Source organism: Piliocolobus tephrosceles, chromosome 17 (assembly GCF_002776525.5).
Source record: "Piliocolobus tephrosceles isolate RC106 chromosome 17, ASM277652v3, whole genome shotgun sequence".
NCBI lineage: Eukaryota > Metazoa > Chordata > Mammalia > Primates > Cercopithecidae > Piliocolobus > Piliocolobus tephrosceles.
Window position 1 is genome coordinate 74,232,168 of NC_045450.1, and position 27,348 is coordinate 74,259,515.

At 53.1% G+C, this 27,348-nt stretch overlaps 1 protein-coding gene across 5 annotated transcripts in view; it reads left to right on the top strand.

The window, feature by feature from the left end:
• SPG7 (SPG7 matrix AAA peptidase subunit, paraplegin) overlaps positions 1 to 27,348 on the top strand; it is a 45,780-nt gene that overhangs the window by 11,176 nt on the left and 7,256 nt on the right. For 2 of the 5 annotated variants that reach the window (XM_023228814.2, XM_023228813.2), the window contains exons 4-13: positions 3,139 to 3,380; positions 5,941 to 6,080; positions 8,323 to 8,425; positions 11,731 to 11,856; positions 12,953 to 13,115; positions 13,504 to 13,677; positions 21,431 to 21,555; positions 23,186 to 23,288; positions 24,520 to 24,630; positions 27,155 to 27,270. In XM_023228814.2, coding sequence (XP_023084582.1) covers positions 3,139 to 3,380; positions 5,941 to 6,080; positions 8,323 to 8,425; positions 11,731 to 11,856; positions 12,953 to 13,115; positions 13,504 to 13,677; positions 21,431 to 21,555; positions 23,186 to 23,288; positions 24,520 to 24,630; positions 27,155 to 27,270 — 1,403 coding nt within the window. Of the gene's footprint in view, positions 1 to 1,709; positions 1,841 to 3,138; positions 3,381 to 5,940; positions 6,081 to 8,322; positions 8,426 to 11,730; positions 11,857 to 12,952; positions 13,116 to 13,503; positions 13,678 to 17,882; positions 18,806 to 21,430; positions 21,556 to 23,185; positions 23,289 to 24,519; positions 24,631 to 27,154; positions 27,307 to 27,348 lie in introns of those variants that run through there. The other 3 variants (XM_023228816.2, XM_026447381.1, XM_023228818.3) reach the window with 3 other exon arrangements.

Here is a 27,348-nt window from a genome sequence, read left to right on the forward strand (position 1 = left end):
CCCGTCTCTACTAAAAATACAAAAATTAGCCGGGCTTGGTGGCAGGTGCCTGTAGTTCCAGCTACTCAGGAGGCTGAGGCAGGAGAATGACGTGAACCTGGGAGGCAGAGTTTGCAGTGAGCTGAGGTCAGGATCGCGCCACTGCACTCCAGCCTGGGCTACAGAGAGAGACTGTCTCAAAAAAAAACAAAAAATAGTAATAAAATACAAAATTTGCTCTCTGAAATAAGCAGTGGGCTTTATGTAATTGCCTTTGTGAATAGGAGATTGAGGTATTAGATGCACAATTAGAATCGATTGTAACAAGACACAGTGATATCTAAAATATACCTTCATAGCCGGGCGCGGTGGCTCAAGCCTGTAATCCCAGCACTTTGGGAGGCCGAGACGGGCAGATCACGAGGTCAGGAGATCGAGACCATCCTGGCTGACACGGTGAAATCCCGTCTCTACTAAAAAATACAAAAAGCTAGCTGGGCAAGGTGGCGGCGCCTGTAGTCCCAGCTACTCAGGAGGCTGAGGCAGGAGAATAGCGTGAACCCAGGAGGCGGAGGTTGCAGTGAGCTGAGATCCGGCCACTGCACTCCAGCCTGGGCGGCAGAGCGAGACTCCATCTCAAAAATATATATATATATATATATGTGGTATATATACCTTCATATTTTCAAAGCAATTATTTTGCCAAACCTTTTCAGTAGGTTACATTTTGTGTTTTTAAGCTGATTGAAAAATTGTTTGAATTCATCTACAATGATGGTTGGAAAGGAAGGTGGTACATGGGACGTGCCCAGGCCTGGCTTTGATGCCGGCATGAAGTCCCTGGACACCGGGAGGAACAGAACTGTGAGTGAGTCTCAAGCACACGTCAACCTCTTGTCCCCGCTGCTGGGTCCGTGGCACGGGGTCCGCAGGCACAGGTGTTCTGGAGATGGCGTCGTCCCCGCTGCTGGGTCCGTGGCACGGGGTCCGCAGGCACAGGTGTTCTGGAGATGGCGTTGTCCCCGCTGCTGGGTCCGTGGCACAGGGTCCGCAGGCACAGGTGTTCTGGAGATGCCATCATTCCCTCTGCTGGATCCATACCTCCGCAGGTGCAGATACTTTGGAGATGGTGAGACCAAGTGGGCTTCCCGTCTGAGGGTTTGGCCCTCGGACTTGCCTTTGTGTCCTTGTCCCAGCCCTGCCTGTCTGGGTCTCGGCTCTTGCTCTGAGCAGATGTATGTAATGAGGTCGAGTTCCTTGTGCACAGACAGCTAGGAGTACTGGTAACCAGTTGAAGCTTTGGTTTGAGAGATTTGGACCCGTCTTGGGGGAGCTCCCCATGGAGAGGTTTGCCGTAGACACCAGCTGTGCACAGGTCTGTCGCTGGCCTCGCCAGGCAGCCCTCCTGCTCCTGGTGTAAAGCAGAGGTGCCGTCCATGGGTGAGTGAGATCCTGTAGGAAAGCACTGTAGACAAAGCACGTCACCCATACCCTCCCCAGAGCTGGAGGAGAGACTTACCTGCCTAGGGGGTTTGAAGGAAGACCAGCTTGGCCTGGGGTGGTCACTGTTGGGAGCCCGCCTGGCTGCAGGACTGCTTCCCATCTGGGCCCTGGGCTGCAGGAAGTGACCCCTGCAGGCACGTTGCCTGGTGGCCATCCTGGCTGTCCTTTTCCCCACCATGCCCTCCTCAGAGGCATCTCCCTGGCTTCCCTGCCTGGCGCTGTTTTCACGCCTCCTTGCAGGCCGCCAGGAAGGGTGAGTGAGCGCCCGCTGCTCCAGATCTCCTCTGCGTTGGCCCCAGGCTGGACTTGAGTCGGTCTCCTGCTGTCTGCGGTGTGCACCTGTCCACCTCCCCTCGAGGTATCCCAGTGTCTCGAAAACGGGCCGAGTGTCTTTTCCATCCTCTGAGAGCTGAGCATGCTGCTGCCTTGTCTTCAGTAGGGTGTTAATAACTGAGGAAGGTGATGTGGAAGAATTTACCTGATACTTCTTGCAAAGAGTTGGTCTCTGGGAAAATTCTAGAGCCAAGTGGTCTGGAGTATATGCCTTTAGACTGAATAGTGTATCTGATGATATTTTTAAGTTCTATTTTCAGTCTGAGCGTGGTGGCTCACGCCTGTAGTCCCAGCTCTTTGGGAGGCCAAGGTGGGCGGATCCTCTGAGGTCAGGAGTTCGAGACCAGCCTGGCCAACATGATGAAACCCCGTCTCTACTAAAAATACAGAAATTAGCCAGACGTGGTGGCGGGCGCCTGTCATCCCAGCTACTCGGGAGGCTGAGGCAGGAGAATTGCTTGAACCTGGGAGGTGGAGGTTACAGTGAGCCGAGATCGTGCCATGTACTCCAGCCTGGGTGACAAGAGTGAAACTCCATCTCAAAACACAAACAAACAAAAACAAAGTTCTATTTTCAGATGTTGTGATAAATAACCTACAGCTTTCTGTTAAATGTTACTCATTCTGATGAGTGAAAAGTTCAGAATGATTGTTGGTAGGGTGTCTTCCCAACTGAAGACCGTTTCCAAGGGTCTTCAGTGGGATTGAGAAGGTATTATTTCTTGAGGCAGGTTGTGGTAAAAGGTATTTGTTTTAATTGTTTCTAATAATTTATGTATATGTTTTGATATTTAGTATTTGATCAGACTCCAAGCGACTGGATTCATGGCCATTGTGAGCATGCACTTTGCAGCGGGAGAGCTCGCTGCGTCTGTGATGGCTCAGATGGCCTGGGACGGTCGTTTGTTTTTTGAGACACGGTCTTGCTCTGTCACCCAGGCTGGAGTGCAATGGCGCAATCATGGCTCACTGCAACTTCGACCTCCCGCCTCAGCCTCCCGAGTAGCTGGGACCACAGGCGTGCACCGTTGGGCCCGGCTCTGAGTGTTTGGATTTAGAAATGGTTTCCTCTTGTCTCAGGCGAGAACCACTCCGGCTCCTCGCTGAAGTGACCTCAGCGAATGAAGTGTTGGTGACCTCGAACAGCACACCATTAGTCTTTGTCTCGGATAACTTCGGGGAAAAATTGGCAAAAGTACAGGATCTTTCGTGCAGGACGCTGCCCCTCCCAGTCCAGTTGAACTTTCCCAAAGAAGCTGTGGATGTCACCCATGTCTGATGCTTACATGTGTGTTTCTCCCCTTTGCTTCTCTGCCGGCTCAGAGGATAGGAGACGTCGTGAGCGGGATGACCAGATGTACCGAGAGCGGCTGCGCACCTTGCTGGTCATCGCAGTTGTCATGAGCCTCCTGAATGCTCTCAGCACCAGTGGAGGCAGCATTTCCTGGAACGACTTTGTCCACGAGATGCTGGCCAAGGGTGAGGTGCAGCGTGTCCAGGTGGTGCCTGAGAGCGACATGGTGGAAGTCTACCTGCACCCTGGAGCCGTGGTGTTTGGGCGGCCTGTGAGTGAGGGTGTGGGCAGCCTGTGAGGGTGTAGGCGCCGGTGAGTGAGGGTGTAGGTGCCTGTGAGTGAGGGTATGGGCGGCCTGTGAGTGAGGGTGTAGGTGCCTGTGAGGATGTGGGTGCCTGTGAGGGTGTAGGCACCTCTGAGTGAGGGTATAGGTGCCTGTGAGGGTGTGGGTGCCTGTGAGTGATGGTGTGGGCGCCTGTGAGGATATGGGTGGCCTGTGAGTGAGGGTGTAGGTGCCTGTGAGTGAGGGTGTGGACACGGCCGTTGCCATCTTTTTGGATACCTGCAGTTGAGGGCATACAGCCTTCTCATGCTGGGCCCTCAGCCCATTGATTTGCAATTATTTGGTTGTCTTTGTCTTTTTTTCACTTTAGTTTGTTTGTTTGTTTGTTTGAGACGATCTCGCTCTGTTGCCTAGGCTGAAGTGCAATGATGTGATCTCCACTCACTGCAACATCTGCCTCCCGAGTTCAAGTGATTCCCCTGCCTTAGCGTCTCCGATAGCTGGGATTACAGGCGTGCACCACCACACCTGGCTAATTTTTGTATTTTTAGTAGAGATGGGGTTTCTCCATGTAGGGCCAGGCTGGTCTCGAACTCCTGACCTCAGGTGATCTGCCAACCTTGACCTCCCAAAGTGCTGGGATTACAGGCGTGAGCCATCATGCCCAGCCAGATCTGGTAACTTTAGATTCCAAGAGTGTGTCAGAATCTGTGCTTGGAGCATTTTCACCCTGGACAGTGTGTGGACCAGTGATTAGGAAAGTGGTCTAGGGTTGGTGTGGCCCAGCCGAGGGTCTGGAAATGACCGTGGCCTCCACCAGAGCTTCTGCCCCTTTGCTGGGTTACTCAGGACTCAGAATTTCCTTCTCTTTTCTTTTCTTTCTTTTTTTTCTTTTGAGACAGAGTCTCCCTCTGTTGCCCAGGCTGAGATGCAGTGGTGTGTGATGTAGGCTCACTGCAGCCTTGACCTCCTGGGCTCGGGTGATCCTCCCACCTCAGCCTACCCTGTAGCTGGTATCGTAGGCGTGGACCACCACACCTGGCTAATTTTTTTTTTTTTGAGACGGAGTCTCGCTCTATCTCCCAGGCTGGAGTGCAGTGGCCGGATCTCAGCTCACTGCAAGCTCCGCCTCCCGGGTTCACGCCATTCTCCTGCCTCAGCCTCCCGAGTAGCTGGGACTACAGGCGCCCGCCACCACGCCCAGCTAATTTTTTGTATTTTTAGTAGAGACGGGGTTTCACTGTGGTCTTCATCTCCTGACCATGTGATCCGCCCGTCTCGGCCTCCCAAAGTGCTGGGATTACAGGCGTGACCCACCACCCCCGGCCTCACCTGGCTAATTTTTAAATTTTTTGGTTTTTTTGGAGAGGTGAGGTCTTCCTATATTGCCCAGGCTGGTCTTGAACTCCTGGCCTCAAGCGATCCTCACACCTTGACCTTCCAAAGTGCCTGATCACAGGCGTCAGCCACCATGCCCGGCCCTGTCTTGCTAGTTTTAAGAACAGGAAACCCTGGTTTTAAACACGCCATAGCTAAGTGCAGAGGGTGGTGCTCATTCAGGTAAATCCTCTGATGGAGGCCTGATTATTTCAGCCTGGGAGGTTATTTTAATCTACAACACTATGCTCAGTTCTAGACGAGTCACCTGATAAAACAGCTGCCTTCAAGAGAAAATGCTCAGAATTCTGTCTTAGCAGTTTGAGGTGTGAGTGAGGGAGCAACAGGTGCCACCTCCACCCCTTATCCCTGTCCTCTGCTGGAGTCTCCAGTTAACCTCAAGGAGAGTCCTGCAAGTCCGTCTTTGTCCTCCCTTTGGGCTGTTGCTGTCCAGTCATGCTGAAATCTGAGCTAAACATGCAGAGTTTACTTAGGAAAACACTGCATTTGGAGAATCATGTGCTGGGGAGACGGACCTGTTGGTATCCTGGTGTGAGGGATGAACAGTCTCAGGTTTTGTGGTTAAACACGAACCCTCTGTGGCCGCGGTTTCCTAAAACATCTGTTTTTGGCCGCAGTCTTGGTTTTGCCATCCTTAGTCCCGTGCTGCAGCCTCACCGGCCTCTGGAGGAGGCTCCTGTCGTGTCTACTGGCATAGCTGAGTCCGAGGCACACATCAGATGTGGGGCTGTGAGCTAATATGCGGACATCCCTCCATTTCTCAGTTTTCCTATGAGTGGAAAATAGAAAGTCTATCTGTTGAAATTTTATTTCTCAAATTGTGGTTGAGGAAACTAAAATTGTTTAGACTTGGAAGTACAGATGTTCCTTGAATTAGGATATTTTCAGCTTCCCAGGGGCTCACTGGGAGGTAGCCCCATCGTAGGTCAAGGAGCTTAGTCAACATATTGCTTTCACGTCGTCGTGAAGTGGAGAGACCGTAAGTGGAACCGTCGTACGTTAGGAATCACCTCTAGTTTCTGAATGGCGTCCTCTTCACAATGCAGAGGCTGTCCTTAGCATGAGTTCCAGGCAGGCTCTCTGTGAACCGTGGGGTTGCCCGTTTGTCCCTGCGGGTCTCTCATGGTCCGGTCTCCTTTCTACCCCGCAGCGACTAGCCTTGATGTACCGAATGCAGGTTGCAAATATTGACAAGTTTGAAGAGAAGCTTCGAGCAGCTGAAGATGAGCTGAATATCGAGGCCAAGGACAGGATCCCGGTTTCCTACAGGCGAACGGGATTCTTTGGAAAGTACGTGGGATGTGTTTGTTGATGCTTGAACTAAACCTCGCTTGGCTTTGTAGTGTGACAAACAGATTGCAAACAAAAATCTCAACCATCTTTGCCTACAGTTAACTAGACTTTTTTGTGGGAGGGTTAAATAAATATAGAAGTGAATGATGCACTGCCAGGAAATTTGGAAATGTAGTCGTCCCTGGGTGTCCATGGGGGCTGGTTCGAGGACCTCCCAAGGATACTAGCACCTCAGGATGCCTAAGCCCCGATGTGAAATCCCGGAGTCCTTGCATGTGACCTGAGAACATCCTCTGATAGGCTTCGAATCATCTGTAGGTTGCTAATAATACCCAATGCCCTGTAAATACTATTTCAGTCATTGTTATACTTTATCGTTTAGGGAATGATGACAAAAATGTGTCTGTACATGTTCAGTACAGATGCACGTTTTCCCCACGTATTTTCTTTCTGTGCTTGGTTGAACCTGTAGAGGTGGAACCGGTGGCAATGGAGGCCAACTGTGTGCAAGTCTGTTGGAGTTGGTTTAGTCACTTTCTTTAGTTGTCTGGCACTTCTGCATTCGCATTCTTGTTTAATGTTCACTGACTGTGCTCTTTGATGAAGGCTTCCCAAGTGGTCAGATGGAGTGTGCAGGTGCCGGAGATGCCCAGTGACGAGCCAGCCTTGTGATAATAGCAGTGTTCAGGTTTTTCTGTTTTCGGTATATTTTGTTTTCAGAAGGAAGCGATTGGTTTCAGTTAGCAAGGCAAGATCAGCCTAGCAATAAAAAAGAAAGAGAGTCAAGGAATACCTTGATAATAATGTCCTGGGGTTGCTGTCTTCTGCATATAGGAAAATGGAACGGGAAAAGTGTAGACACAAGAATGAGAAACTCTCATTTCAGTGTTGAGAGGGAAACAGACCAGGTGGGAGCTATGGGCAGTTAAGGACCATGGACCCTGACAGGTTCCACAGTAGGAGCAAATGAGGGGCCAACAGGTGCTGAAACCAGAGAGTTTATTGTTGACTTGTAATCTCTGAAGATGTAGAATGCCAGTGACTGGCAAGTACTCCCTTGATCAAAATGCACCTCTAGCCAGGTGCGGTGGCTCTGCCTGTAATCCCAGCACTTTGGAAGGCTGAGGCGGGAAGGATCTCTTGAGCCCACGAGTTCGAGACCAGCCTGGGCAGCATGGAGAACCCCATCTCTACAGGGAAAAAAAAAATGCACCTCTAATTCTGTAACTCAGCAACTCCTGGAAGATCACTGCTCTGAGGCTATGCTTCTCATGTCTTTGTAGGCTAACGATGTACAGAAGATGGAGGGTTGGGGCAGGCCCAGGGCAGCCCCTCCTTGAGTATGAGGGCGAAAGTCCTGGGATTTGCTTTTTTTTTTTTTTTTTCTTTTGAGACAGGATCTCTGTCGCCGAGACTGGAGTGCAGTGGCACAGTCTCAGCTCATTGCAGCCTTGACCTCCCAGTCAGGTGATTCTCCCACCTCAGCCTCCTGAGTAGCTGGGACTACAGATGCACGCCACCACATCCAGCTAAGTTTTTTTGTATTTTTAGTAGAGACAGTGTTTGTTTTTTTTTCTTTTTGAGATGGAGTCTTGCTCTGTAGCCCAGGCTGGAGTGCAGTGGCACGATCTTGACTCACTGCAACCTCCACCTCCTGGGTTCGAGCGATTCTCCTGCCTCCGCCATCTGAGTAGCTGGGATTACAGGCGCACGCCACCACGCTTGGCTAATTTTTGTATTTTTTTAGTAGAGATGGGGTTTCACCATGTTGGCCAGGCTGGTCTCGAACTCCTGACCTTGTGATCCACCCACCACAGCCTCCCAAAGTGCTGGGATTACAGGCGTGAGCCACCATGGCTTGGCCTGAGATTTGCTTTTTACTGCTAGGCTGATCTTGCCTGCCTGATCGAAACTGATCACTTACTTTTGAAAACGAAATATACCGAAAATAGAAAAACCAGAATGTTGTTATTGTCACAGGCCTGGCTAGATCACTGGATATCTCCAGCATTTGCACACTTAGTGGGACCATTTGGGAAACTTTCACGTAAGAGCACAGTCAGTGAGAACGAGACGAGAGAACCCATTTCCACAACCATTTTAATCTGTGCATCGGTCCCACAGGTAGGGACTCCTCGTCTCATCTTGGAAACGTTGCCAGCGGTGGTTCTGACTTGGAAACGTGTGTCTGTCACGTGACACTCTCTGAGCCTGTGCCTGCCTCTCTTTCTTCCGGCAGTGCTGTGTACTCCGTGGGGATGACAGCAGTGGGCCTGGCCATCCTGTGGTGTGTTTTCCGTCTGGCCGGAATGACTGGAAGGGAAGGTGGATTCAGTGCTTTTGTAAGTTCCGTCAATCAGAGCTCTCTGAACTCTTTTTCTGCTTTGTGTTTGCTGAATACTTTTCCTGTAAGCTGCACGATAAATACACCGGGAAAACCTGTTGCAGAGAGCAGCCTGAAGCCACAGCGAGGCAGCGGCTCACCTTCCTTTCCCATGGGCTCGCTGTAAGGTGTGTAGTAAGCAGTGTTGCCTGAGGGCCTCTCACCCTAACTCTGGGGTGCCTGAGCCACGTGAGATTACAGGGCAATTGAATCTGCATTTTTCTTTTCTTTTTCTTTTTTTGAAATGGAGCTTTGCCCTTGTTGTCCAGGCTGGAGTGCATTGGCGTGATCTCAACTCACCACAACCTTCACCTCCCGGGTTCAAGCAGTTCTCCTGCCTCAGCCTCCCGAGTAGCTGGGATTACAGGCATGCGCCACCACGCCGGGCTGATTTTGTATTTTTAGTAGAGACGGAGTTTCTGCATGTTGGTCCGGCTGGTCTCGAACTCCCGACCTCAGGTGATCCACCTCGGCCTCCCAAAGTGCTGGGATTATAGGCGTGAGCCACTGCACCCAGACTTTCTTTTCTTTTCTTTTCTTTTTGAGACAGAGTCTCGCTCTGTTGCCTAGGCTGGAGTGCAGTGGCACGATCTCTGCTCACTGAAACCTCCACCCCCTGGGTTCATGCAATCCTCCTAACTCAGCCTCCTGAGTAGCTGGGACTGCAGGTGTGGGCCACCATGTCTGGCTAATTTTTGTATTTTTGTAGAGATAGGGTTTCACCATGTTGGCCAGGCCGGTCTTGAACTACTGAGCTTGGGTGATCTGCCTGCCTTGGCCTCCCAACGTGCTGCAGCCACCAACCCGGCCAAATCTGCATTTTTTTTATGATCACCAAAGACTGTTTTCCCTTTTATTTCCAACTAGCTAAGAATCTGCGGAATTTTAAAGGTTGTCTTTATTTTTTATGTATGTATGTATGTATGTATGTATGTATGTATTTATTTATTTATTTATTTATTTATTTATTTATTTATTTATTTATTTTTTCCTGATACTGAGTCTCGCTCTGTCGCCCAGGCTGGAGTGCAGTGGCGCAGTCTTGGCTCACTGCAAGCTCCGCCTCCCGGGTTCATGCCATTCTCCTGCCTCGGCCTCCTGAGTAGCTGGGACTACAGGCGCCTGCCACCACGTCCAGCTAATTTTTTGTATTTCTGGTAGAGATGGGGTTTCACCATGTTAGCCAGGATGGTCTCTATCTCCTGACCTCGTGATCTGCCCGCCTCGGCCTCCCAGAGTGCTGGGATTACAGGCGTGCGCCATCATACCTGGCCTCTTTATTTATTTATTTTGAGACAGTCTTGCTCTGCCTTTCAGGCTGGAGTGCAGTGGCGCAATCTCGGCTCACTGCAAGCTCCGCCTCCCAGGTTCTCGCCATTCTCCCGCCTCAGCTTCCCGAGTAGCTGGGACTACAGGCGCCCACCATCACACCCGGCTAATTTTTTATATTTTTAGTAGAGATGGGATTTCACCGTAGCCAGGATGGTCTCGATCTCCTGACCTCGTGATCTGCCTGCCTTGGCCTCCCTAAGTGCTGGGATTATAGGCTTGAGCCACCTCGCCTGGCCAGGTTGTCTTTAAAAGAACAACCTTAGGCCAGGTACAGTGGGTCACACCTGAAATCTCAGCACTTTGGGAGGCAAAGGTGGGTGGATCACCTGAGGTCAGGTGTTCGAGACCAGCCTGACCAACATGAAGAAACCCTGTCTCTCCTGAAAAAAAAAACAAACATTAGCTGGGTGTGATGGCAGGCTCCTGTAATCCCAGCTACTCGGGAGGCTGAGGCAGGACAATCTCTTGAACCTGGGAGGTGGAGGTTGCGGTGAGCCGAGATCACGCCACTGCCCTCCAGCCTAGGAGAAGAGCAAGCCTCTGTCTCAAAAAAACAACCTTAATACACTTGAGAAACCTTATCTTGCGGCATTTATCATGGAGTGCACGCTCCTTATGTGACGCCCCCTCCCTTCACCTTTGGGCCTGGGGAGTTACCAGCAAGGAGGAGGCAGGGCCCACACTGTCCCACCTTGTTTCCACTTGGGCCTGGTGGTGGCGCCTGTGGTCCTGGGCACTCAGGAGGCTGAGGTGGGAGGATCGTTTGAACCCAGGAGGTCGAGGTTGCAGTGAGCTGAGATCCTGCCACAGTGCTCCAGTTTGGGTGACAGAGTGAGACCTTATCTCAAAAAGAAACAAAAAAGGCGGTTTATGCAAAAGATGTTAAATTAGTTTGTGTGGAAGGTTATTTTGTTTGTTTGTTTGTTTTTTGTTTTTTTGAGATGGTCTCACTGTCACCAGGCTGGAGTGCAGTGGTGTGATCTTGAGGGTCAACTTTCCAGGCTCAGGTGATTCTCCTACCTCAGCTTCCTGAGTAGCTGGGATTACAGGCACGCACCCCCACACCCAGCTAATTTGGGGATAATTTGTTTTTCTATTTTTTGAGATGGAGTTTGGCTTTTGTCCCCCAGGCTGGAGTGCAGTGGCATAATCTCAGCTCACTGCAACCTCTGCTTTGTGGGTTCAAGTGATTCTCCTGCATCAGCCTCCCTAGTAGCTGGGATTACAGGCTCCCACCCCTGCACCCAGCTAATTGTTTGTATTTTTAGTAGAGACAGGGTTTCACCATGTTGGCCAGGATGGTCTCCAACTCCTGATGTCAGGTGATCCACCTGCCTCGGCCTCCCAAAGTGCTGGGATTACAGGTGTGAGTCACTGCACCTGACCAAGAATAATTTTTTTTTTTTGAGACAGAGTCTCGCTCAGTCGCCCAGGCTGGAGTGCAGTGGTGCGATCTCAGCTCACTGCAAGCTCCGCCTCCTGGGTTCATGCCATTGTCCTGCCTCAGCCTCCCAAGTAGCTGGGACTACAGGCGTCCACCACCAGGCCTGGCTAATTTTTTTTGTATTTTTAGTGGAGACGGGGTTTCACCATGTTAGCCAGGATGGTCTCAATCTTCTGACCTCATGATGCGCCCGTCTCGGCCTCCCAAAGTGCTGTGATCACAGGCGTGAGCCACTGCGCCCAGCCAAGAATAATTTTTTTAAGGCAACTTGCTAGACAGTTTTCTTACTACTTAATGACATGAAACATTTCCCTTCTGTGCCTGAAGACGGACCTGTGAGCCTTGTCGGTCTGACACGAGTGGATCCTTGGGATCCTGGGATGGAGACGTGGGGCTGGCGTGGCTGCGGTGTGTGGGCTGAGCTCCTGCGTTGTGCTGCTGATTTCCTCACGTTGCACAGCTCCCTGCGCTTTGTTCTTTCTGCACAGAATCAGCTTAAAATGGCTCGTTTCACGATTGTGGATGGGAAGGTGGGGAAAGGAGTGAGCTTCACAGACGTGGCAGGAATGCACGAAGCCAAGCAGGAGGTCCGCGAGTTTGTGGATTATCTGAAGGTGAGAGCAGCACAGACTGGGAGGGAGGAGCGGGCAGGCACCAGCCTTCCTTGTCTCCAAGGTGAGAGCAGCACAGACCGGGAGGGAGGAGTGCGCAGACACCAGCCTTCCTTCTCTCCCAGAAGGGCTCCTGTGGGACCTGGAATTCCATTGATATGTGTCATGGGTTGGTGGTGACCTCTACCGTGTCCCATGGGGACGCCAGGCAGGTGCTGGTGCCTGTTCAACCAGCAGCACAAGCCCCTTGCACATGGTTCAGCCAAACGGAGACTACCAAGGCCCATGCCTACTGTGCCATTAGCCATCCTGGGCCCTTCATCCCTTGCAGAGCTCTGCGCTTTTTCCAGAACCCCATAAACCCCGTAGCCAGTTGGTGGCGGTGCATGAGCTGCCTTTCACATGCGTTACTTAAACATTCCCTCTGCGGTCCTGGTGTGGTGGGTCACACCCGTAGTCCTAGCACTTTGGGGGACTGAGGCAGGGGAAGTGCTTGAGCCCAGGAGTAGGAGATCAGCCTGGGCAACAGTGAGATCCTGTCTCTGCAAAAAATTTTTTTAATTAATTTTTTTTTGAGACAGAGTCTCACTTTGTTACTCAGGCTGGAGTGCAGTGGCACAATCTCGGCTCACTCACTGCAACCTCCAACTCCCCCAGTTCAAGTGATTCTCCTGCCTCAGCCTCCCGAGTAGCTGGGATCACAAGCAGCCACCACCGTGCACGGCTGATTTTTGTATTTTTAGTAGAGATGGGGTTTCTCCATTTTGGCTAGCCTGGTCTCGAACTCCTGATCTCAGGCTTTCTGCCCGCCTCGGCCTCCCAAAATGCTGGGATTACAGGTGTGAGCCGCTGCGTCCGGCCTGCAAAAATTCTTTAAAAGTAGCTGGGCGTGGTGCCACATGCCTGTATAGTCCCAGCTACTTGAGAGGCTGAGGTGAGAGGATGGCTTGAACCTAGGACGCTGAGGCTGCAGGGCTGTGGTGAGCTCTCCTGGCACCCGCTGCATTCCAGCCTGCGTGACCCAGACAGACCTTACCTCCAAAAAATAAAAAAACTGAAACCCCACGTGGTTAGTGTCACATCATCTGCTGCCATCCAGAGCCCAGAGCGCTTCCTCCAGCTTGGCGCCAAGGTCCCAAAGGGCGCACTGCTGCTCGGTCCCCCCGGCTGTGGGAAGACACTGCTGGCGAAGGCGGTGGCCACGGAGGCTCAGGTGCCCTTCCTGGCGATGGCCGGCCCAGAGTTCGTGGAGGTCATTGGAGGTAGGTGCTGTGGTTGGGGGCTGTGGGTGGACTTGGCTGACCACTTGGCTCCTTTCACATGTCCTTCCTCTGGTCTGAAAGGGAAAGAGGTGGGCCGGGGAGTAGGGAAGGAAAGCGAGGTCTGGGTTAGAGGAGGGTTTTGTCTGCGGAGCATGTGGTGTTTGTTTCAAAGCCGCTGTCACTTGTGGCCTGGGGGGCCAGCATGGTGCGTGTGAACCCTGAGGGGTGACCAGGGGCCCCCGCGAGCAGCTGCCGTGTGTCTGTTTGTAGGGGACGGGGCTGGTAGATTTAGTTGTCTTTTGTGTAGAACTGTGTCTGGCCCGGGTACAGGAAGAGACTTGGTTTTTTATTACCTGCCCATTTCCTGGTTCTCTCTGTGTCCCCTCAGGCCTTGGCGCTGCCCGTGTGCGAAGCCTCTTCAAGGAAGCCCGGGCCCGGGCCCCCTGCATCGTCTACATCGATGAGATTGACGCGGTGGGCAAGAAGCGCTCCACCACCATGTCTGGCTTCTCCAACACAGAGGAGGAGCAGACGCTCAACCAGCTTCTGGTAGAAATGGACGGTCAGTGCTCGTGCACCCCACACCCCCATTGCACCATCAGAGAAGGTTTTCCGACGTCTTTCAGAACAGGTTGTGGCGAGCTAAGATCGTACCACTGCACTCCGGCCTAGGTGACAGAGTGAGACTCCGTCTCAAGGAAAAAAGAAAAAAAAAAGAAATACAGCTTTTAGACCCAGCGCAGTGGGTTTGTAATCCCAGCACTTTGGGAGGCCAAGACAGGCGGACCACGGAGGTCCGGATTTTATGACCATCCTGGCCAACATGCTGAAACCCCATTTCTACAAAAATACAAAAATCAGCCAGGCATGATGGCGGGTGCCTATAGTCCCCGCTGCTCTGGAGCTTTGCTTGAACCCGGAAGGTGGAGGTTGCAGTGAGCCGAGATCTCACCATTGCACTCCAGCCTGGGTGAGAGAGGGAGACTCCATCTCAAAAAAAAAAAAAAAAAGAAGCACAACTTTTAATTTAAAAAACGTCAAGGCAATAGTAAAAATCATAAGTAGGAATAGAAGCGGTATGTCAGATGTAATCTTTTTATTTTTTTGAGATGGAGTCTCACTCTTGTTGCCCAGGGTGAAGTACATGGCACGATCTCGGCTCACTGCAACCTCTGCCTCCCAGGTTCAAGTGATTCTCCTGCCTCAGTCTCCCGAGTAGCTGGGATTACAGGCACGTGCCACCACACCCAAACACTAATTTTTGTATTTTTAGTGGAGATGAGGTTTCACCATGTTGGCCAGGCTGGTCTTCAACTCCTGACCTGAGGCGGTCGGCCTGCCGCAGCTTCCCAAAGTGCTGAGATCACAGGCATGAGCCTCAGCACCTAGCCTTTTTTTGCATTACTGTATTTTAGGGGCTTTCCAGCAAAACCCAGAAAGACTGCTAGACAGGTTCTGGAGGAGCTGTGCCGCTTATGTTTTTAGGTCTGTCTGATTGTGCCGCCATGCCTCTCTGTGGTAATGAGTCTGATTGTGCCACCACACCTCTCCCTGTGTCCCCGGAGAAGGTGAGACTGGTTAGAGGGCCGAGCAGAGCATCAGCATGCTGCACTGCGGCGAGGGAGGCACCCCACATGTTGTGACCCCTTGAAGATGACTTCTGGTCTGGCTTTGGCAATTTTTTTTTTTTTTAATGGAGCTGACCCAGTAAAGGTGACCTGGAATTATTTTTCTCCTGAGCTACTTTTGCAAGATTATTATTTTTTTAATGTGGATATTGTTGTGGTAAAATATGCAGATAGCTGGCCGGGGGCGGTGGCTCAAGCCTGTAATCCCAGCACTTAGGGAGGCCGAGACGGGCGGATCACAAGGTCAGGAGATCGAGACCATCCTGGCTAACACGGTGAAACCCCATCTCTACTAAAAAATACAAAAAAAAACTAGCCGGGCGAGGTGGCGGGTGCCTGTAGTCCCAGCTACTTGGGAGGCTGAGGCAGGAGAATGGCGTGAACCCGGGAGGCGGAGCTTGAAGTGAGCTGAGATCCGGCCACAGCACTCCAGCCTGGGCGACAGAGCGAGACTCCGTCTCAAAAAAAAAAAAAAAAAAAGATATGCAGATAGCCAAGCTTGGTGGTGCGTGCCTGTGTTCCCGGCTGTTTGGGAGGCAGAGGCAGAAGGTGCTGGAGCCCGAGCTCGGTGGTGTGCTGTGCGATGGTCTTGCCTCTGAACAGCCTCTGCATTGCAGCCTGGATAACACAGCGAGACCGTGTCTCTAAAAAACAATTAAAAAAATACATTCACATAAATTTACCATTTTAATCATTCTGAAGTTCATCGACATTAAGTACATTCGCCTGTTGAGCAACCGCCACCACCGTGTGTGTCCAGAACTTTCTCTTCAAACCGAAAACCAGGCCCCATTGATCCCTCCTCATTCTCCATCCTCAGCCCCTTGCAGCCTGTGGCCTGCTGTCTGTCTCTGAGTGACTGTCGTAGGGACCTCATAGAACTGGAGTCCTGCGGTATCTGTCCTTTGCTCTCCGCCTTCTTTCATGCACATAACATCTCCAGGGGCCATCGGTGCTGGGCACGTGTCAGGATTTCCTTCCTCTTTGAGGCTGAACAATGCTGCCTGGTGTGTAGAAGCTGCCTCTTGTTTATTCGCCTGTTGGTGGACACGTGGGCTGTTGTGAATTGGGCTGCGTTTACATAAGTACAAGCATCTTTTTGAAGTCTCTGCTTTTTTTTTTTTTTGAGACGGAGTCTCGCTCTGTCGCCCAGGCTGGAGTGCAGTGGCCGGATCTCAGCTCACTGCAAGCTCCGCCTCCCGGGTTTATGCCATTCTCCTGCCTCAGCCTCCCGAGTAGCTGGGACTACAGGCGCCGCCACCTCGCCCGGCTAGTTTTTTGTATTTTTTAGTAGAGACGGGGTTTCACCGTGCTAGCCAGGATAGTCTCGATCTCCTGACCTCGTGATCCGCCCATCTTGGCCTCCCTAAGTGCTGGGATTACAGGCTTGAGCCACCGCGCCCAGCTGAAGTCTCTGCTTTGTAAGATTTATTTTTAATCAAAATTCTAGTTACATTTTAGGTATTGTAGGTGAGGGAGACTTTTTTCCCCCAAGTGATCTGGCTCCAAGAGAACTGTTCACTTGCTGTTTTCTTTGTTGCTGCTTGGAGTCGTGTGTCTTAGCGCCTGCACAGCCCAGTTTTGACCACTCAGCTAAGGGGGGAACTTGCTTCACCTCTCATTGCGAAATCACTTTAGACTTACAGAAGCGTTTGCCACGGTAGTCGGAGTGTTCTTTGATGCCTTCCTGCGAGCTCCCCGAAGGCTGACCATGACGTACGTGGTCTGCAGGTTTGGACCAGGCCACGGTGTCCATGACTGCCCCCCAGACCCATCCACAGGTGTTTCCGCTCCCCGACGTGGATGTTCGGTCTCCTTGGTCTCTTCCCGTCCTGTGTCATTTCTTGGTCTTGTTTTTTGAGACAGGGTCTTGCTGTGTTGCCCAGGTTGGTCTTGAACTCCTTGACTCAAGTGATCCTCCTGCCTCAGCCTCCCGAGTAGCTGGGATTACAGGCAGACTCCACTGTTTCTTGGTGTTTGTCTTTGGTGACTGTGACACTCTGTACAGGCCAGTGACGTTCAGGAATGTCAGTCTCTGGAGCTGTGACATGTCCTCAGGGTCAGGTCGAGCAGTGCGTTTGGCCGGATGAGTGCAGCAGTGCAGCAGTGCTGTGTGCCTTGCGGTTTACAGTGTCACTGCACCTGTTGCTGGCGGTGGACTCTGCTGAGGGCTTTGGCCCTGGGCTGGCATGCATCTCTTCTGGGTGCTCCACATTCTGTACGCTGGCGCCTTTGTCTTCTGGGTGCCCCGCGTGCCCTGTGCTGGTGCCCGTCTCTCCTGGGTGCCCTGTGTTCCCCATGCTGGCACGTGTTTCTCCTGGGTGCCCGCATTCCCCTTGCTGGTGCCCATTTCTTCTGGGTGCCCCGTGTGCCCTGGGCTGACGCCCGTCTCTCCTGGGTGCCCTGCGTTCCCGTCTGCCTATGGGCTGCTGTGAAGTCAGATGGACTGATGCCCACAGAAGTGCTCTGTAAGCTCTGAAAGCTCCGAGGGTAGAGGATGAAAGTGAGATTCCCGACAGTGTCCAGGACTCAGCGGCATTGCTACGGCATTTGCAGAGAATGCTTCCCGTCTCCTGCTGCTTGTCCCCCGTGTCTGCAGTCGTCTCTCAGCACGCTTGTTCAGGAACTAATGCGTGAGCAACCGAGACCTGAACGGCCGCCTTCTGCACACACAGCAAGTGGTCATGAGAGTCGAGTTTTCAGAGAACAGAATGTCTTCAGAGATGTGGGGTGAGCAGTTCAGATTCTGCGATGTCTGAAGTGTCACTGAGGAGAGACACCTCAGAGATGGGTCCCTGGGAGGTCCAGAGACCCCACCGCCTCTGCTGGGGCAGCTGGCCCTGCACCTCAAGTGGAGATCACCATGCATTTTAGAGGCCTCTGGAGCCTCCAGGCTCCCTGCACTGCTTCCCTGTGGAGCATCTTTATGTGGCCTCTTTGGTGCTGTGTGGCCTTTGACGTGGCTCTGACCATTGCTTCTGGGGGCTGCTCAAGGATGAGTGAGTGGTTTAGGTTTTGAAGAAATCTGTAGGACACTTGGGTTCTGGCCACAGAGTCTTAGGACTCTCTACAGTTTGGGCGAGGCGGATGGCTGTGCCATGCAGGCGCAGCGTGAACACCGAGGTCTTCGTCCTGTGAGTCTGCGGCCTTCTCCGTGTTGACCAGGTGCCCTCCCAGGGGGCCATGAGGAGGCTCAGAGGAGAGAGGCCCGCCCGCTCCTGCCTCACGGAGCCCACAGGGCCACCGAGGGCAATGCCGTTCGCTCTGCTGGGGTCGCCTTTCACACTGAAGACGGAGACCGCCTTTTTGAGTGGCTTGAGCCCAAAGACAAGCATCTATCAAATGAGCTTTTCCGCATAACCTCTCTGTGCTGCTTCCGCCCCCGGATTTGCTGAGGCCTGGGAATGCGCTGACTGAAGGCCTCTTGTTGAGTTGTGCCAGCTCTGAACAAGTCCCTTTATGCAGGGCCACAGCTGTGCGCTCAGCCCACCGCGGCGCCAGGCCAGGCTTTGTTGCTTCTGTTCGGGGAAGTGCGCGGGATGGGGCGGATGCTGATCCGGTCGTGGGAAAATCTCGCTGGGGAAGAGAAAAGCCCCAGCCTTGTTGGTTATGTCAGCCAGTCCATGGCGGGGTCCTGTGGACCCCAGACCCCCCGGGAAGGGTGTAAGTCGGAGAGCACCGGAGGCTCCCCTGGCTGTGGACGTCCAGTTCCCGGCTCCTGGGCTAGGAAGCAGTGATGGGGAGCGCCAGCACTGCCCACACGCGGGAGCCGCAGACGCCTAGCAGTTCACACAGGCCTCCCTTCAACATAGTCATCCCCTGGTGGCAGAAGCCGAGCCCTGACATGCAGCCACACACGGAAAAGGCTGCCGTAAACATTTTATGCTTCGACTTTTTGTTCTGCAGAGACAGGGTCTCGTTCTGTCGCCCAGGCTGGAGTGTGGTGCCACCATCATAGCTCACTGCAGCCTCCGCCTCCTGCCTCAGCTTCCCGAGTAGCTGGGACTCGAGGCTTGAGCCACCTTGCCAGGCTCTGTTTTTTCAGTTCTGTGTCGTGATGGGAGACGTTGGTTACGCGAACGTGCGTGTGACGCAAGTGTCCATCTATGTGGAGCACACAGGTGAGAGCACGTAGGAGTGGGGGCGTCTGAGCGACGGCCTGGCGTTTCCATGTCAGTCTTCTGGCTTTGCCTTTGTTTTGCAGCTGCTGAACGTGCAGCTCCTGGGTGACCTGGGCCAAAGGACAGCTCTGTGCTGTTTTTTGCAATTTGTTGTGTATCTATTACTGTTAGAATACAAAACTTAAAAAGCCAAACGAGGGATCCAGTCCCAGGAAGTCCGTATCCTGACACCGCATGTCCCTGACACACAGCAGCCCAGGGGGAGCATGTGTCCCGCAGGGTGGCCTTGCCAGACTCTGCTGAAAGCCGAGCCGTGCTTGAACCAGGCGCCGCCCCCTCTAGGGAGCTCACACTGCACCTCCCTGGCCTGGCTGCTGTTTTCTCTTTTTCTTTTTTTCCTTTTTTTTTTGAGATAAGAGTCTGGCTCTCTCGCTCAGGCTGGAGTGCAGTGGTGCTATCTCGGCTCACTGCAAGCTCCGCCTCCCAGGTTCATGTCATTCTCCTGCCTCAGCCTCCCGAGTAGCTGGGACTGCAGGCACCGCCACCTCGTCCGTCTAATTTTTTGTATTTTTAGTAGAGACGGGGTTTCACCGTGTTAGCCAGAATGGTCTTGATCTCCTGACCTCGTGATCCACCCGCCTCGGCCTCCCAAAGTGCTGGGATTACAGGGGTGAGCCACCGCGCCCGGCCGAGTCATCATCTTTTTAAGGCACTGCCTTTGCCTTGGCGAGGTGGTTCTCTTCTGTCATCTCCCTTCTAGAAATGTAACTGGGACTCAGCATCCCAGCTTATCACATTCTGACTTGGGGAACCAGGGAGAATGGTTGTGTCTTTCCAAGTTCCTTTGAAATTCGGGAGTGATTTGATTTGCTTGGGAGTGGGGTGTGGCTTGGACTGAGCTGCTGTGCGGTCCTGGCGGCTACTGCTTAGTGAAACTCAGGACAGTAGCCCTGGAGAAGCTGGTCAGGCCCCTGTCCCCTCGGCCCCCTCAGAGCGTTCAGGGTCCTGTCCTAAGAACACGGGGTTGCTGGAGACAGAGTCTCGCTCCATTGCCCAGAGTGGAGTTCAGGGGCATGATCATAGCACACTGCAGCCTCCACCTCCTGGGTTCACAGTCCTCCCACCTTGGCCTCCCAACGTGCTGGGATTATTTAGGGTTAGTGACGGGAGGTCCTGTTCTTACATTAGTCACGGGAGGTCTCGTCGAATCTTTACTTTCAACACAGTTTATTGTGGACCTTTTCCTTTTTTTTTTTTTTTGAGAGTCTTGCCCTGTCGCCCAGGCTGGAGTGTAGTGACGCAATCTCGGTTCACTGTAACCTCCGTCTCCTGGTTCAAGTGATTCTCCTGCCTCAAACTCCCGAGTAGCTGGGATTACAGGCGCACGCCACACCCAGCTAATTTTTGTATTTTTAGTAGAGATGAGGTTTCACCATATTGGCCAGGATGGTCTCAAAACTCCTGACCTCAGGTGATCCACCCACGTAAACCTCCCAAAGTGCTGGGATTACGGGCGTGAGCCACTGTGCGTGCCCGGCCACCAGTGGATTTTTTTTTTTTTAGGCGGAGTCTTGCCCTCTAGCCAGGCTGGAGTGTAATTGCAATGGTGCCATCTCGGCTCACTGCAACCTCCGCCTTCCGGGTTTAGGCGATTCTCCTGCCTCAGCCTCCCGAATAGCTGGGATTACAGGCGCCGCCACCACGGCCAGCTAATTTTTTGTATCTTTAGTAGAGATAGGGTTTCACCATCTTGGCCAGGCTGGTCTCAGACTCCTGGCCTCGTGATCCACCCGCCTCAGCCTCCCAAAGTGCTGGGATTACAGGTATGAGCCACCGCGCCCAGCCAAGTGGATTCTTTGAAAGCAGACCCAAAGGTTTGAATCTTATATGCTCTGAGTACATTTGTTTAAATTCAGAGAAAAATCACAACATCATAACACCTGAACGTTCTTAGAAGCATCCAGTCAGGTGTTCCCAGCAGCTTCATAAATCATTTCGCAGTTCATTTATTCACGTCAGGATCCAGTCAAGGTTCACAGACACCAGGAATGAGTGATCGTTTCTGGGCTCACTTTTAAATTCTCCGATGACAAACCTCAAGCCTGAAACCTGGGGCTTAAGGCCAGGCGTTGAAGATAAAATGTTTTAAAGTCACAGCTTAAAGCCGAGTGTTAGCTAAAATGTAACAAAGTCACACTAATAATGATGGGGTTGGGGGGGCGGCTGTGAGGACCGGCTCCCAGGTGACACCATGAGACAGAGCGACACTCCAGGATGCCGTCGGAGCTCCAGGAGGGCCCTGGACAGTTCTGCCTCAGTAGCTAGCCCCCGGGATGGTGTTGCTGTTACCACTTGTCAAAATGGGGGAATTCCTGTTCCTCCTGGTGATGTTGGCTGGGAGCGATGGGGGAAGGATCACGGCTCGTAGTACAGAAGGACCGGCTGTTCCTTTCTCTCTGGGCCTGGGGCGGGGAGGGTCCCTCTCCCTCCTGTATCCTGAAGGGAAACCTGCAGGGGAAATTTGTGTCAGGACCCTCACCCTCAGGGCCACTGTCTGTCCCCTCAGGAATGGGCACCACAGACCACGTCATTGTCCTGGCGTCCACGAACCGAGCTGACATTTTGGACGGTGCTCTGATGAGGCCAGGCCGACTGGACCGGCACGTCTTTATTGATCTTCCCACTCTGCAGGTCAGAGCCAGGACCCCAGCCTCTCCCACTCCACCTGGGCCGCCCTCACTCGTTCTGGGTGGTCTGGCCTCTCCTCTAAGACACTTCTTGGTGTGAAGCCTGTCGCTGTCCCGCAGGTGCTGGCACTGTCCAGCGTGGCCCCCACATCGGCCACACGCCCCCAGCAGACCTGCCCACCTGCTGCACTCACGGCTCGGGGCTTTGCAGTTCTTTTCACCCGCGATTGGTTTTCCTTTTATCCTGGGTGTCACTCTGGTTTTTTATAGCAAATCCTTTGAAACAAAATCCGGGAGGAAAAATCGTGGGAAACTTTATTCTTGTGCGGCATCATTTCCTTCTATCCAGAGCGTGGGTTCTGGAGACGTGGACTGTGCAGCTGCCCTGAAATTGGGGTGGGAGTAGAAGTTCTGAGGCCTCTTGCCTGATCCCTCCTCTGTCACAGGGCTCTGGTTGGACGTTACACTTCCTGGCCAAAGGGCCTTGGTTGCTGCCCTGAGGGAGCAGGAGTTCAGCTCATGGAGGGGAGGGTTTGGAGAGAGGGCCTCGGGGTTTGCTGGTAGGTTCATGGTGTGTCACTGCAGCCTGGGGAGCAGGGCTGGGCTCACACAGGCAGCTGCCCTGATGCCTCAGCCGGTGCTCGGCCTCTGTTGAGATGGAGAGTGAAGGGCAGAGCGGAAGCCCTTCCTGCTGGACACAGCTTCTCCAGGGGACGCTGCTCCTCCAGGGAACAGTGGCTTCTCCAGGGGAGGGCGGCTTTCTTTTTTCTTTTTGATTTTTTCTTTTGATTTTTAGAGAAAGGGTGTTGCGCTGTCCCCCGGGCTGGAGTGCAGTGTTGCGATCACCACTCACTGCAGCCTCGACCTTCAGAGCTCAAGCTGAGGAGCTGGGACTGCGACGGGCGGGCACCACCGTGGCGGCTAATTTTTCACGGGATCTCACTGTGTTGCCAAGGCTGGTGTCCAACCCCTGGCCTCAAGTGATCTCCACCCACCTTGGCTTCCAAGAGCGTTCTTTTTCTTTTTTTTTTTTTTTTTGAGACAGAGTCTCACTCTATCCCGCAGGCTGAAGTGCAGCGGTGTAGTCTCAGCTCACTGCCACCTCTGTCTCCTAGCTTTAAGTGATTCTTCAGCCTCAGCCTCCCGAGTAGCTGGGATTACAGGCGTGCACCACCACACCTGGCTCATTTTGTATTTTAGTAGGGACGGGATTTCACCATGTTGGCCAGGCTGCCTGCTTCGGCCTCCTAATGTGCTAGGATTACAGGTGTGAGCCACCGGACCCGGCCATCCAAGAGCGTTCTGTTCATGTTTAAAATGCTGCTCATGGCCAGGCGTGGTGGCTCACGCCTGTAATCCCAGCACATTGGGAGGCCGAGGCGGGTGAATCACTTGAAGCCAGGAGTTCGAGACCAGCCTGGCCAAGTTTGCAAAACCCCATCTCTACTAAAAATACAAAACTCAGTCAGGCGTGATGGCACACACCTGTAATCCCAGCTACTTGGGAAGCTGAGGCTTGTCCTCAGGGCAGGCGCGTCGGGGACCCCCTCTCTCCCCACAGACAAACATGCAGCGCCTGCGGCAGTAACTGGGCGTGAGCCCAACGGTCTGTCCTCCTCCCCTGGTTCTGGCAGGAGAGGCGGGAGATTTTTGAGCAGCACCTGAAGAGCCTGAAGCTGACCCAGTCCAGCACCTTTTACTCCCAACGTCTGGCAGAGCTGACACCAGGATTCAGTGGTATGTTCTCAACCCGCAGCCTGGGCAGCATCACGTCCTGAGGGTCGGTGGTCTCACCTGTGCACACAACATCGAGGCCTCCTGTGTAGGCTGGGCGCTGCCTTGTCTGGGGCCCCTGCTCAGCACAGGCCTGGGTGGGAGCTGATGTGCATGTAGGATGCTGGCAGGAGGTCAAGACGGCACCCGCACTCCTTCCTCTGCCCCAGGGGTGGAAAAGCAGACTGTGCTTGACTCCAGAGATAGTGGCGGTACGTTTGTTCCACACAGTGACCAGTCATCCCGGTGTTTCCCGTCAGACCCGGGGTCAGACGACGCAGTACCGGCAAAGCCGCCTCCCGCTGACCCTCACAGTCTCTGTCAAGTTGTAGAAATAGAAATCATACATCAAGACGCTTTTTTCTACGTGGCTCACATTTTAAAACTTAATGTAAACAAAACTCCCTTTTATTGAGATGAACTTCCCCTTTGATTGATTGTTAAGATCTTTCACTAGAATTTTGTGGATACTGAGAGCCTTTAATTTCTTTGCCATCAATGCCCACGAGCTGTTAGGTGGAATGTCACAAGATGGGGTGTGGAACTGCCCTTGGGAGGAGAGACGGGTGTCAGGGTGGACGGAGCTTGGCGGTTCTGTGTCTCGTCTGTGAAATGGCCTCAGTGGAACATGGTCGCAGTGCCTGCCACTCCCCACCTCTGCTGGTGGTGCCAGCTCCCCTTGCCTCTCTCCCCACCTCTGCTGCTGGTGCCGGCTCCCCTCGCCTCTCTCCCACACGCTCTCACCAGCACTCTTGCTTCTTGGTCTCTTTTCCCTCTTTGTTCTTCCTTTTAATTAATTAATTATTTATTTATTTTGAGACAGAGTCCTGCTCTGTCACCCAGACTGGAGTGCAGTGGCGTGATCTTGGCTCACTGCAGCCTCTGCCTCCTGGATTCAACCAATTCTCCTGCCTCAACCTCCAGAGTAGCTGGGATTATAGGCATGCACTACCACGCCCAGCTAATATTTATATTTTTAGTGGAGATGGGGTTTCACCGTGTTGGCCAGGCTGGTCTCCAACTCCTGACCTCAGGTGATCCGCCTGCCTCAGCCTCCCAAAGTGCTGGTATTACAGGCGTGAACCACCGTCCCCGGCCATCTTTGTTCTTCCTTGAGGGCCCCTTCCTCCTCTTAAGCCCTGATAGAGAGCAGAACCCCACCCCACCGTGCCCTGACTGTCGTTTGTGTTGGCAGGAGCTGACATCGCCAACATCTGCAACGAGGCTGCTCTGCACGCGGCGCGGGAGGGACACACTTCCGTGCACACGCTCAACTTCGAGTATGCCGTGGAGCGCGTCCTCGCAGGTACAGGGGCGCCCTGGTGAAGGCCGTTCTTAGCAGGACTTGAACCCCAGAAATACCCAGGCAGGTATTTAGAGATGAGGTGGATGGAGCCAGATCCAGGCCTGGGAGTCCTGTGATTTAGTGGCCGGGAACCATCACACGGGAAGGAACACACGTTGCATTTCATTTCTGTGTAACTCATGTCTTTATGATGCCATGTACTGTTCCTTAAAGTATCACAGACTTACCTAAGAGTAGACACTCGTCCTACAGAAATATAAAAATGCCTTGCCAAAGAAAATGAAAAAAAAAAAAAATTCCCCCCCAAAAATACAAATAATGAAATAAAAACTAAAAATGCCTTACCGGCCTGGGTGTGGTGGGCTCAGCCTAGCCCCGGCCCCGTGGGGGCTGAGCTCCAGCTGCTGACTGTGGGCCAGAGGGCTGCTGCCGCCCGTGGCCATGGAGGGACAACTGTGCCTTCAGTGCAGTAGGGGCTCTGTGGACAGGCGTGGATCTGCTGCGCGACCTCTGGCGAAACTCGTGGCTCCGACTCTCCGTAGGAACAGGAGATGAGTTTTGGTGCTGGGTGGGCTGGCCGCCTCTGACTGCCATTCTGCGGCTGCTCAGTGTTGGGTCTGCGACGTCTGTGAGGAGAGCAGGACTAAACTGGGAATCGGAGCTGCTGGAGGTTTCCGTAGCTATGATGGCAACAACCAGATGTGATCAGTCATCTCATGGAATGGAGTTCAGACCCACAGTGTCAATCTGAGACACAGTGAATGTTTGAAAAGGGAAGTGGTGGCTGGGCGTGGTGGCTCACGCCTGTAATCCCAGCACTTTGGGAGGCCGAGGCGGGCGGATCACGAGGTCAGGAGATCGCGACCACCCTGGCTAACACGGTGAAACCCCGTCTCTACTAAAAAATACAAAAAACTAGCCGGGCGAGGTGGCGGGCGCCTGTAGTCCCAGCTACTCAGGAGGCTGAGGCAGGAGAATGGCGTGAACCCAGGAGGCGGAGCTTGCAGTGAGCTGAGATCCGGCCACTGCACTCCAGCCTGGGCAGCAGAGCGAGACTCTGTCTCAAAAAAAAAAAAAAAGAAGAGGAAATTTTGACACAGACACAGAAAAAGGGAAGATAATATGTAGACAAAGGGAGAAGATGGCCCTCAGAAGGAATCAACCCTGTCAACACCATTGTCTTGGATGTTTAACCTCCAGAACTGTTAAGAAAATAAATTTTAAAAAAAAGGAAAGAAAGAAAAGAGTATCAGCCAGGCGTGGTGGTAGAGCACACCTCTGGTCCCAGCTACTCAGGCGGTTGGGGTGGGAGGACTGCTGGAACCCAGGAGGTTGAAGCAACAGTGAGCCATGATTGCACCACTGCCCTCCAACCTGGGCGAGAAAGTGAGACCCTGTCTCTTACCAAAAAAAGCCTTGTCCCTGAGGCAAAAGGCCTCTGAAGGGATGAGTGGAAGCCATGAGGATCCAGAAAGTGATGGGGATGGGAGCTGCCCCGCCAGGTCTGAGGGGAGAGGGAGAGTAAGCAGGAGGCCCATACCTCAGAGGAGACCTCTGCCCATCCTGCCAGAAAGTCAGAAGCTGCTGTTCTGTGACCCCTGCCCTGACCCTGTGGACCTCGCCCAACCCTGGGGCAGCAGGAGAGAGTCCTCAGAGGGTTGCACTTGCTCCTAAAAGCAGCAGGAGCTATTTTCGTATTTGCAACATTTTATAAAAGAAGAAATCACCACCTCCTTCAACAGCTCTTTGACCTCAAGAGTGTTTTGAGTTGGGTGTTGGGAGCCATGGCTACAGAGCTGCAGATGTGCAGAGAGAGCCTTGCTTTGACTACACGGGGCAGGAGCAGGGCCCAGCCAGGGAGAGGCCGGGGCCTCAGCTCACACCCCGTGGCATTCTTTTTTGTTGGTTTTTTTTTTTTTTTTTTTGAGACGGAGTCTCACTCTGTCGCCCAGGCTGGAGTGCAGTGGTGCGATCTCGGCTCACTGTAAGCTCCGCCTCCCGGGTTTACACCATTCTCCTGCCTCAGCCTCCCGAGTAGCTGGGACTACAGGCGCCGCCACCACGCCTGGTTAATTTTTTGTATTTTTTTAGTAGAGACGGGGTTTCACTGTGTTAGCCAGGATGGTCTCGATCTCCTGACCTCGTGATCCGCCCGTCTCGGCCTCCCAAAGTTCTGGGGTTACAGGCTTGAGCCACCGCACCCGGCCAGTTGGTTTGTTTTTTGAGACGGAGTCTCGCTGCGTCACCCAGCTGGAGTGCAGTGGTGCGATCTCAGCTCACTGTAACCTCTGCCTCCCAGATTCAAGTGATTCTCCTGCCTCAGCCTCCCGAGTAGCTGGGATTACAGGCACTTGCCACCATGCCTGGCTAATTTTTGTATTTTTAGTAGAGATGGGGTTTCACCATATTGGTCAGGCTGGTCTCGAATTCCAGACCTCAGGTGACTCGCCCGCCTCAGCCCCCCAAAGTGCTGGGATTACAGGCGTGAGCACCACGCCCGGCTCACACCCTGGCATTCTTTCAGGGACTGCCAAAAAGAGCAAGATCCTGTCCAAGGAAGAACAGAAAGTGGTTGCGTTTCACGAGTCGGGCCATGCCTTGGTGGGCTGGATGCTGGAGCACACGGAGGCTGTGATGAAGGTGGGTCCACAGGCCTTGGCCAAAGCTGACTGGGGGGTCCCGCCTGTGTCTAGCTGACCGGGGGGTCCCGCCTGTGTC